Source organism: Colossoma macropomum, unplaced genomic scaffold (assembly GCF_904425465.1).
Source record: "Colossoma macropomum unplaced genomic scaffold, Colossoma_macropomum, whole genome shotgun sequence".
NCBI lineage: Eukaryota > Metazoa > Chordata > Actinopteri > Characiformes > Serrasalmidae > Colossoma > Colossoma macropomum.
Window position 1 is genome coordinate 22,980,204 of NW_023494810.1, and position 11,461 is coordinate 22,991,664.

Below are 11,461 nucleotides of genomic sequence, written 5' to 3' on the forward strand. Positions count from 1 at the left end.
AAATCTCTTTCTCTAAGCACAGTCAGTGCTGTCTGTTTGAGCATGAGGAACTATTAAAGCACAGGTCACACTGCTGAGTTTTTCTTTGATAAAGAAATTTAAGCAATTTTGTAGTTCTTGAGTGGCACAACTGTCTGATGGTATGCATCCACTTGCAACTTCACCTCGCTGCATGCAGTTCTTTTCAATGGTAAGATCTGCCACATCACTTGGTGAATGACGGTGAAAAACTTCAGCAGATTTCAACTTTACAGCAAAATTCCCCCTAAAATGGGCTAAAATTCCACCAAGCTGACTAAGCAACAGTTATCTGAAACGTTTAGCTGCAGTTATTGCAACACAAAGGGGTCACACCAGGTACTGAAAGCAAAGGTTCACATATTTTTGCCACTCACAGATATGTGATATTGGATCATTTTCCTCAATAAATAAATGACCGGGTTATTTTTTGTCTCATTTGTTTAATTTGGTTCTCTTTATCTACTATCAGGACTTGTGTGAAAATCTGATGAAGTTTTAGGTGAAATTTATGCAGAACACTAAGTTTCAAAGGGGTGACCGGGGTGGCCAGAGTCCTCGATGAAATCTGCTTGCCCTGCTCTCACATTCATGTCACCACCCTGTTGAAACTCTCTGCCACTCCTTTGCCACCCCTGATAAAGTTTTCTAGATCCACCGCTGGCAACACCGGCTCTTTTTCTCTTCTTTGAATCCGTGATGGTTTGAATCCATGGGGGGAGCGGTTTAACAAAATAAAGGAAATAACTTTTTATATAGATAGAGAGTGATGATTTGAATGGAAGATTGGATGAAGTTTACATCATGTGAGCAGGAAGGCAAATTTAAACCATACAAAGCTTCCATGCTAAGGTAGCTAGCTTGCTAGTGGAATTGATTGAGCTAAATTGGACGACATGTGGACGACCGATACATTCTGAAAGCATAAGTCTGTGTTTTATTGTCATTGTAAGCATCTGTGTTGCATTAATATAAAGAAGAACCCAGATTTGTTTAATACGGTTCCTTTATTTCCATAACAAAAATGACTTAGGAACGGCGATCGACAGTGAGCAGAAGGAAGCCCCGCCCCAAAGCAGAGGGCACTGCACAAGGGGAGAAGCTGTAGCCTGCAGGGGGAACTGGCAATGACTACACTGAGGGGAGCAGCTGAGTAAAAATACAACAAAAAATATAAGCAATTTTGACTAAACTAAGCTGAGGAAAAATACTTTAAACTGGCTTAAATTTTTTTACAGAGTAAAGAGTAATAAGAACCATCTGAGACATTGAGACATTTGAATACAGTCTTGAGTTCAAACTAATTCCATGCATTCTAGAAATATCAGGTATATAGTTTTGAGACTTACATACAACAGCGATTATAGTAAAGTGATTATGCTGCACTAAGAAAAGCCATTAAAAAAGGTAGATATTTAGGGAACAGGTCAGATGTAAATGTTGTGAAGGACTCTGAGACAGAATGGCCAGTCAGGAGGCAGTTGATGATGTGCCATCTTGTTGCCATCCAGCCGCAGTGTCTTAATGCGTGAATATGATGTTGGACCCACCGTTCTGCAGAAACTGCTCACGTTAAATTCTGGAAGAAAGGACAAAAGGTGTTCACACAGTTTCTCTGCTGGGCGCTACAGATTCTCTGCTGCTATTTAGCAATACACATACAATTGATAGAGCTCTATAAAGCTTTTGTAATCCCAGTAACATCCTCATTGTTGAATTGACTGCTAAAGTGTTGAAATTAAGATCCCATATCCTACATTTCTCTTGTATTTTTTGGTCCCTGAGGCCATTTATATCATTTATGTGGTATTATATACAAAAAAAACAGTCTTACCTACATCAGTACATGCCAATATATCCTTGTTCTTTAGAATCAAAAAGGCTGTTGCTGTGCCTTTAAGACTGACATACAATCATATGCAAAAGTTTAATCAGATGTTTTGTTGATTTTCTAAGTGAAAATAAGTTAACACATCCTCTACAGTGAACAAACCTAAATGTGACTTTTTTATGCAAATTTTGTGGTCAGTTTCTATTTATTTGCTGAGTTTATCATTGGAAAAAAATAAACATAAAATAAATAATGTGCCATACCTTTTGCACATTTTATGGTTTTTATTTAAAAAAAAAAAGAAAAGAAAAAAATATGTTAAATTCAGCAAGTGCACAGAAGTGCTGAAGCAAAACAAATGGGTGGGGCTGAACTGATGTATGCCGAATATGCAGATGTATGTAAATGTGTTGTTTTTGCTTGAGATTTTTGTAATCACTTCAAAACAGTCTGTTTTTTGCAGCTTAGTTTGCATATACGGATGCATATAGTCTGGGGAGAGAATATCATAAGATTGTTTAACTATTTTTTTATTTTAGTAATTTTGATTAGTGAAATTATCTCACTATATTATCCATTTAGCTTGTTTTAAGAATGCGCAGCACTCTGTTCTGTCTGAAAAAACAGCTTTGGAGTGAAGCTACAAATGTTTTACTCTCCTCCCTCTTTTTGCATTTCTTTCCTTAACTTGTATAACTTTATTTTCCCTCTCAATTCCCAGAAATTCAGACTAAAGGAGCTCCTTTCCATGTACATTATGGCTTAATTGCCTTGTTAATACCAGTGTGTCTTTGTTACACATCCTCCTGGCTCTGACGTCCATAAAGACTCCATTTCCCAGAAGTTTCTGGGAGATCACGTGACCCATTATAACCATGACTAGAAGGTGAGGTTATATTAAAAGTACTGAAAATAGTCAGTTTTTATGATGTGTGTGTGTGTGTGTGTGTGTGTGTGTGTATATATATATATATATTTCATAATAGGTTATTTTGCATCAACATGTACAGGTTATATATCTAAACTGTATTTTCATGGGGCCCTTGGTTCATGGGGGCCCCAGGCCACTGCCACTTTTGCCTAGTGCAAACACTGCCCCAGTGAGGAGCAGATGGTACAGTTTGAGACACTGGCAATACAGCAAAGTATAGAAAAATACGGTTGTCCGTAATTCCTACAATGTTTAACTAGACATAGATCAACACTGTAACAATTTCTTCAACTTTGCAGGTGTGGGGAAAACATTAAACTGCACAGAGCACTGTGTTTGCCATCTGTAGCAATTTTTCGTGTTATTTTAGCAAGAAAAACTGCTATATTAGACATTTTTGAAGATGTCATCTTCTTATTGGCACCAGTGCCGAAGTATCCTACTCATACAGAAGCTGATTCTCCAGACTAAGTCAAATGGGTTGCAGGTGTACTGGCACCTGGTGTCAGTTATACTACAGGGAATGAAAAGAGCCTTATTCCAGCAAGGATGGACTTGAACCACAACTGCAAGAGCCCAAGTGGTTTTGGACAGTGCAAGAGGAGGTCTGTTATAATGAAAAGACTGTCTAAGAGTCAGACATTGAATATGTGCGTGTGAATGTCTAGTCAATCTATGTTTTGTCTTATTATTGCCCGCATGCATTGCGTATCACGTCTGCTGAAATCTTTGTGCAAAACAGGCAGACATTCTTTCCTTTTGCTTCTAGATCCAAACATTCCCTCTTCTCAAAGGGGCAGGTCAGAATGTTCCCTCTCTATTTCTTTTCCTGTGTCTGTTTTTAGGTTGTCGGCCTGACAGGCTGTTGTCTGAAGGCCTAATCCGCAGCATCTTAGAACAGCTGTCCACATAAACCCAAGTAAAACGGTCATTTTTATGACTTTCCTAATAACAGTCCTGGTTTGCGCATTGGTCAGAATTAATCACACTTCAAATAAACTGGTAAACCACTATTAAAAGCTGCAGTCTTTTTCCTCTCTATTCAAAAACGAGTGAATCATAAGCACTGTGGCTCTCATAACTAAATGCGGTAAGGGCCTGAGGAGAGAGGATGGGGGGAGGGAACAGAGCGTGCTTTTGGCACTGTTGGATTCCTCCTGGAGTGTTCACAGATGTTTCCAGATCTCTCTCCCACCACCCCTCGTCCCTCCCACTTCATTAGCTAACCCACTTTTCCTCCCTGGCCGCCTCATGTCTCTCTCAGGGCTCCTCATCCATGTCTCGTAAATGCGACAAACACTTTGCAGAGAGAGACCTTTCTCTCCCCTCCAACCATGTCACTTTTTCCGTCATTTTTCTCATGGTCTGTTCGGGTCCCAATGTTGACGTTCCCATGCCAAGGATTATTTCATGCCTCTGACGGCATGCTTTTCTCCTCGGCACTGCTGTCCAGCATGCAAACACTGCGACAGACCTCAGTCGTCAAACGGCGCAAGCAGCGCAAATTTACACCAGCTTACAACCCTGACCTCAGAGCCGTTTCCTCAGAAAGTTCACAGGCTTGAATAGTTATTGTTAAGGTTAACAAATCCACAACCAATTAATGTATTTTCCTAGTTTTATGTAAACTCCGATGGATTACTTAGACTAGTGTCATGGATATTATTAGGAAGCTCTACTTTGCACTGGTTGTTATTACCTGTAATTCTGGATTTGACTGAGTTAAGGTTTTCACCTGATTCTACAAACATCTTATTTTATGCACTTATTTGCCATGCTGTGATGTTTATTAACCCCTTAAACCACAGGCTTATTACATCAATACATACATGCATAGGTAAGCTCAACTTAAAATGATATAGTAACTGATTTTTCTTCAGTTGACTCAACTTGAGGACACAAGAGTTCACACAACTCAAACTTCTTAGTTGAGTCAAAAGTTCTCTTAATTTTTTAGTTCTGCATCTCAGTTGGGTAAATAAAGTGAATCTGTTTTTATACTAAACTTTCCCCCTAGCCAGGACTCTTTCCATCACACAATGCTGCTAGACTGATGGGACTGTGTGATAGAAGGAGTGCCAGCAAGTAGGAAAATTGAGTAAAATAAGGCAAGTTCACTTTTGTTTATCTAACTGAGATGCAGACCTAAAAACGGTAGCTGGGAGAATTTTTTGACTCAACTAAGAACTTTGAACTGGGTGAACTCCAGAAAAGCCATGTAACCTATAGCTACATCATTTTAAGTTGAGCAGACTTCTCATTGTTTACAGTGTACTAAGGCTTTCAGCAACTACAGGGACTTTAATGCAAACCTGTTGAGCTATTCTTAGATTACAGAAGTGTGTAATAAAACTTTTAGTTTTAGTTAGCCTTTTAATGGGGTTAATAAATTTGAACTTTGAACTTGAACTCCTTAGACTGGCCTTACACAGTAAAACTTTCATGCAACTTCAGTTTCTTGAAACCTACATGAAACTAAATTGCACTTGGGTTGCATGATGTAAAGCGTCCTGCAATTCGCAAGTGTCTCCACTCCATGAAACATGCAACAAATTTCATGAAATATCCAATTATGTCATCACATCAAACAACATCCTTTCAATTGATTTCACTGAATTAACGGCCAAAAAATAAAACAGAAGATGGTTTATTAAGTTGTTGAAATAGAGATTCTGATGAGAGAGTTTATTTAAGGCTGGTAGTTATTCATTTTGTCCGTTTCCTGAGTTATGACAACCAATTTGAGTTTCTCAAAGCTAACCAGCCACGTCAACTAGCCAGCTAACAGCAAGAGCCTGCTTGTACTCCTGTGATTTACATAGCCAGATTCATTTTCTCCTCTACTGACACCCCCTAATTTTACACTGAGCTCTGATTCATTTGGGACTCAAAGGATGAAAATGATTACAGAAGGGAAGACTGACGTATTGTGTGCAGTTTTGACTGTTTTTAAGTTGCTTTGTTTAACTCAGGTTGCATGGACGTTCAAGCTTATTCTGTTCTAGACCTGTAATGACAAGAATCTGCACGAAAAGGAGCTACTCAGTGGATCAGCAGTGGTCATTGATTGCCTGAGGCAAGTGTTCTTTTCACTGGTTCCTCAAGTGATCTCCTCTGAGCATGTTTAGGTGCTTGACAGCACAGCATGATTTGTAATTGCAGATGATTATAGCAACAATTGCTTGTTATTTCTGATGCAGAAACATTCCTTGCTCACCATTTACTCAGTAAGTCATCTGATCTTTTTATATTTATCTTTAAGACCCCTAAAAGTGTTATGACATAATTCTCCTGAATCTAATATTTTCCTTTCCTTCATTTATAAGGAGCTGTGTAATGGTCCACAGCTGCCAACAAATTACGTCATGTCTAAGAGAACAGAACATCCCATGAGACAAAGCCTGAATATTTCATGAGAAATCAGTCTGCATCTCACCTCTGATGTGGTTAACCTCCAGATAGAGGTACTGAAGGGTGGTCGGAACAACTGGTATTTCAGTGAGCTGATTGTAAGAGAGGTCCAGTTCCACTAGAGAGGTCACGTTGAACGCACCATAGGCCAGCCCCTCGTTTTTCAGCTGGTTATGGCTAAGGCGCAAATAGCGGAGTCCATTAAAGCCTTGGAGGCTGGCCTCAGACATGCCTGTCAGGGTGTTGCTGGTGAGGTAGAGCTGTTGAACAGATGGAGGCAGATGCTTGGGGAACGTCTCCAAGAGATTGTGACTGAGATCCAGCAAGTTAAGGAATGGAAGCCCTGGTGATGAACATGACAGACAGACACAACACCGTAATTCCTGTGTTTACATCTGTGAGTGTGACAGCCATGGTCACTAATTCAATCTTTCCACATAAATTCACTGTTGGAGGAAATGTTAGAGATGCAAATGGATTTTTAAAGGATGGTGTAAGTGTTAGAGAGATTATTTATTTGACCTTGATCATGAAGAGAAGTGCTGTGTTTACATTTTGGCATTGAAAAGCGGTTGTTCCTCATAGCAGAATTAGCAACGGCACACAACTGACGGTGGCTTTAGGCCATATAAACGTTGCCATTGCCAGCGTTTCTGCCCGTATGCGGGGCAATGGTGTTAACCACTATTTCATCCTAAAAGTGTTTAAACACATGCTAATGTTTCTAATGGTGTGTCTTTGTTGAAGTCCAGGGGTTGATGTAAATGTACAGGTAGGTCTGGAAGAAGCTTTCCATGGCTATGTTTCTGTAAAAATCGATGTCCAGTTTATTCCACCGCCATGGTCAACCGTAGAAGTTGGGAAAACTTTTGAAAGAACATTTGCTTAACCCTGCAGTTAATGGAACAATGCGGCTGCTGGTGGCAAAATTCTTTGTTCCTTCTATATTATGCTGGGTTTACATGTTGGTGGTAGATGGAGGCCTGGATATTCCATTGCATCCAGTGGACCCGGATGGAAAATTCTGCCATTGCCAGCAACGTTACGCAGACCACATAGTCAAACAGAGCATCCGTCAAGAATTCAATATTCCAAACTTTTGCCATCAACCATATCCACCTGCCTTTTTTTTTTTAATCAGGTGTGTCCAATCTTATCCGCAAAGGGCCAGTGTGGCTGCAGGTTTTCACTCCAAACAAGCCGAAGCACACCTGATTCTACTTGTTTAATCAGTTGGTCTTAGTCTTCAAGCATTTCATCAGGTGATCTCCTGCTTTGTTGGAGTGAAAACCTGCAGGCACACCGGCCCTCTGCAGGTAAGATTGGAGACCCCTGCCTTAAATGAAGAATCAACATTATTAAATCGCTTCTCTGATACTGCCGCCATTGGTTACATACTGCTGTGAGGCAGAAGACAGCAATATTTTGAATGCCAACATGTGAACACAGCTTAAAAAAACAAGAGAATATGTTGTTTGCCATGGTCCATTTACTGCCAACATGTAATCACAGAATAAAAAACAAATCTCTAATGCAGAAGTATCAGTGGGATGAAATTTTGTCAATTTTATGGACATACCTTTGAAGTCAGCCTCTCCAATAGCTTTCAGACGATTGCCTTGGAGCAGAAGGAGTGTTAGATTCTGTAGATTCTGGAAAGCTCCTGGGGGAATCCTCTCAATGTGATTGTATGCAAGTCGAAGCTGCTTGAGTCCACTGGGCAACCCTGCTGGCACCTCTGTCAGGTTGTTATGGTTCATGAAGAGGTTCACTAATCGGGTGAGATTGGACAGCAACATTTGGTCAAGTCTCTCACTGAGAACCTGGTTGCGGTCCAGGAACAGCCATCGTAAATTAGAGGCATTGGCGAAGGCTCTGGAGTCGAAGCCAGTGAGCGCATTACCTTGCAGAAAGAGGTACTGTGTTCTGGAAGGAAGGCCTTCTGGAAGATGGTGCAGGCCTCTGTACTCACAATACAAAGCTGTGGGCCACTGAATTGGACAGTCACATTCCAGGGGGCAGCTCTGTCTGTTGACTGCTCGGAACCAACCTGGCTCCATCCGATCCCTTAAGGTCAACGCGCTGGGCTCCCCAAGAAAGCGGTTGATCCACAGAGGCACGCCACCATAATCCATGTCTAAAGTTGTGACCCACGTCGGCCCACACACAGACAGTATAAGCAATAGCGGCCTGATCTCCATTACTCGGCCAGTCTAAGTTAAACAAAAACAGGCTGTAATGACACATTTTTCCCCTGATGCAGCAATTTATTATGACAGAGTGCACAGGATGCACCTTTAAAAACATATAAATCGTGGGAAGCGTAGATAAATTGTAGCTTCCACAAATGCCATTTGCTAGACAACAGCAATGGTAGTGGCATGTTCTCTCTGTAGCTTCTGAGCTTTTGCAAAGAAACCATTTTCCATCCAGTGTATAAAAAAGAACACTAATTTTGTGTCATTTTACTTTCTTACATTGATAGTTTTTCCCTGTTCTTGCTATTACACACGTCACAGCTTGATTCTTCATTCAAAACTAAACAACTACAAAGCTGATCTTCATTTTTCCTCTTACTTTTCTATTGTTTTTTTCACCCCTTCACACCCCTGTTGTTCAGAACCTCCCCAAGCCAAACAAACAGATCGTAATTTAATTCCCATGTTCCATGAATGCGCATACCTCTGTTTCCACAGCTGGCTGATGATTTTTGAGTCTGCAGAGATACAGTAGGTTTTTCTTGCCTGTTCTTGCGGCAGCTTTTGCAGGTTACTGCAGGCTGCTTGTGCAGGCAACCTGTGGAGCTGCCCAGCCACAGAAGCATTCCTCACTCTTTCATGGCCAAGGCCCCAGAGTCCTTCCTTACTTCCATTCCATACCCTGCAGTCTCTAGTCTGTTTTTTTTTTTTTCCCCAACCTGCCTATAGTTAAAGCCTAGCCGCTGAGCAACATTTGGTAGAAATGTGTGTTGGAACAGCTAAACTAAGATGCCAAGAGGAAGCCTTGGATTTCAGCCCAGCTAAACCTTTAATGTAAGGATTCTGGATATGATAAAAACCTTCTATGTAAAGCACTGGTTTAAATTTAGGAGGGACAACCCAACTGCACTTTTTGAAAAGATGTGGGATCATTTCAGGGGTTATTAAAAACACATTTCAGACTTTTAACTGACTTGGACTAAAGTACATTTGTTTTGAATTAACCCATTCCTTAAGTTTTATTTTACTAAAATGATTAAACATTCCATTTTGTCACTGCTATGACTGTTTTAGTAGTGACAATTTTAGCTAATTTTAAGCGTAACTCGAGAACGCTAACCAGGACATGGCTAGTAAACCCAGCTTTGAACAGTTCTACACACATAAAAGCATATTTTTATGTGAAAACAAAAAAAAAGTTTCTTAATTGCAGAAAATTTCCTTCGTGACGTTTCATAAGGTTGCATACTGATTGTTAGACTTTGGGACACATTACACAACAATGGGATCTAACTGCTCTCCATGTGGCCATGAGGGACAGGGATGCAGTCTCACTTCCTGCTCTAAAATGCAGGGGTATGGCTGTAATAAGGCTCCACCTATGGACTAAAACTCTGTTTCGGTAGGGGCATGAAAACATGGGATGTGGGAAGTGTTTTTTGCTTAAAAATTAAACTCATGGCAAATAAGCTCCACAGACAAAAAAATTAGTCACCTTGCATGGTTAAGGTGGTAGTAACTTCAGGCTCCTGCAGATGGCATTGCACGAGGATGATCGGGCTATAAATACCTGGGGGTTGTGCAATGGGATTCATAGATTGAGAGGAGGTGGTACAGTGCAGTGAATATCTTATTCAAAGTGTAGAAAATAGCTTGCAAAGCAGATATTAATGATTGGCAAAAAGGACTGATTGTATTTGTGCGTTCCAAAGGCCATAGTGTCAAGGAAGTAGCTGAATTTGCAGGTGTATCAAAGCATGCGGTCATATGGGTCTACCAGCAATGGCAAAAATCTCAGGCTACAGGAAATTCTTGTCAAATTAATATGTTTTTTCTTCATCATATTTATCATTATTTATTTTTTGTGCAAAAATATTTACAACATGCAGATCAGATGAAGAATTTTAGTGACATAGTGGAAAGGGAGAAAAAGCCATTGTAATAAGCAACAAATCTGAATCTCTATGTAAAATATGTATGCTATTAATAATGTTCTTTTTTCATGCTGTAATATTGGCATTTAAAGCATGACATATGACAAGTGCAATGTACGCATACTTTATTTATACAGTTTTATGTTTGTATTGCTATATGTAGGATTTAGCCTCCTGACGTTGCTCACCCAGGTGTGTAGACCACATTTGCACTCCTGGTGTTGAGCTATCATACTGTGCATAATAAGGTGATGTTCTCCTAATGTTTATTCTGCAGTTTCTGAACTGCTGCACTGCATGCAAATAAATGCTGCTTTCCCTGTTAAGTTAAAGCGACTGAGCATTCTTTTCCCTTTTTCCAGGCATGTTACAAAAGACCAACATGAGCTAAAACCTCTGTAATCCTTTTACAGACTGCAGAACGTTGTACTTGTATAGAAAAGAAGACTCAAAACCTCAATTACTCAATAGAACCACCATTCAAAGGCCAACCACAACTAAACAAGAAATATGATGCATAGGCTGGGACTCTATAAATGCTGGTTAAGCCCATGAGTGGAGCAGAATGGACAGAGAAAGAGAGAGAGAGCATGCCTGTATGCACAAACCCATGCACAGCAGTCCAACTGAGAATACCGAGAGAGTCCAGTTACTGTGCTAAAGCTGGAGTGGGCCTGGGGAGCCAAACAGACCCTGTGTGCGAGTGTGTGTGTGTGTTTTTGCGTGCATGTGGTACAGCTGCAAAACCCTCTTCAGCAACAGCACGACAATATGTTGAGGCATGAAAGTTGAAAGCAGTCAGAGTGCCCCCTACCACACAAATAACCCATAACAATCACAATGGAGCTTTGTGTTTGGCTCTATGTCTCTGCAACTGTCTCTTTGTATGAATGATGGCCCTTCAGTAGTGCTGTGCAAAAGAGACCACCCTTCATTTATTTAATTTCCAGTTAAAATGACTGGTAAGTCATTTATTTGTCTGGAGATCTTTCTGATATATAATCATCCACTTGCATAATTAAAGGGAAAGTCAAAGAAAAATAAGTGAAACATCAGGAGTTTCCAAAACAAGAGTTTAAAAAATGATTAAGAGTTACATAAAAATTGGCCTCCTGACAACCATGCAAGACCTGGTAGA

At 40.3% G+C, this 11,461-nt stretch overlaps 1 protein-coding gene across 1 annotated transcript; it reads right to left on the reverse strand.

Annotated features, from left to right (window-relative positions):
- Positions 1–1,430: 1,430 nt before the first annotated feature.
- zgc:113307 (uncharacterized protein LOC553753 homolog) lies at positions 1,431–9,057 on the reverse strand. The gene is made up of 4 exons (XM_036559568.1): positions 8,874–9,057; positions 7,771–8,404; positions 6,217–6,534; positions 1,431–1,597 (listed from the first exon to the last, which is right to left on the reverse strand). Exons 2-4 carry the CDS (start codon positions 8,390–8,392, stop codon positions 1,446–1,448), a joined length of 1,092 nt encoding a protein of 363 aa, XP_036415461.1. The 5' UTR covers positions 8,393–8,404; positions 8,874–9,057; the 3' UTR covers positions 1,431–1,445.
- Between the last annotated feature and the right edge of the window lie 2,404 nt (positions 9,058–11,461).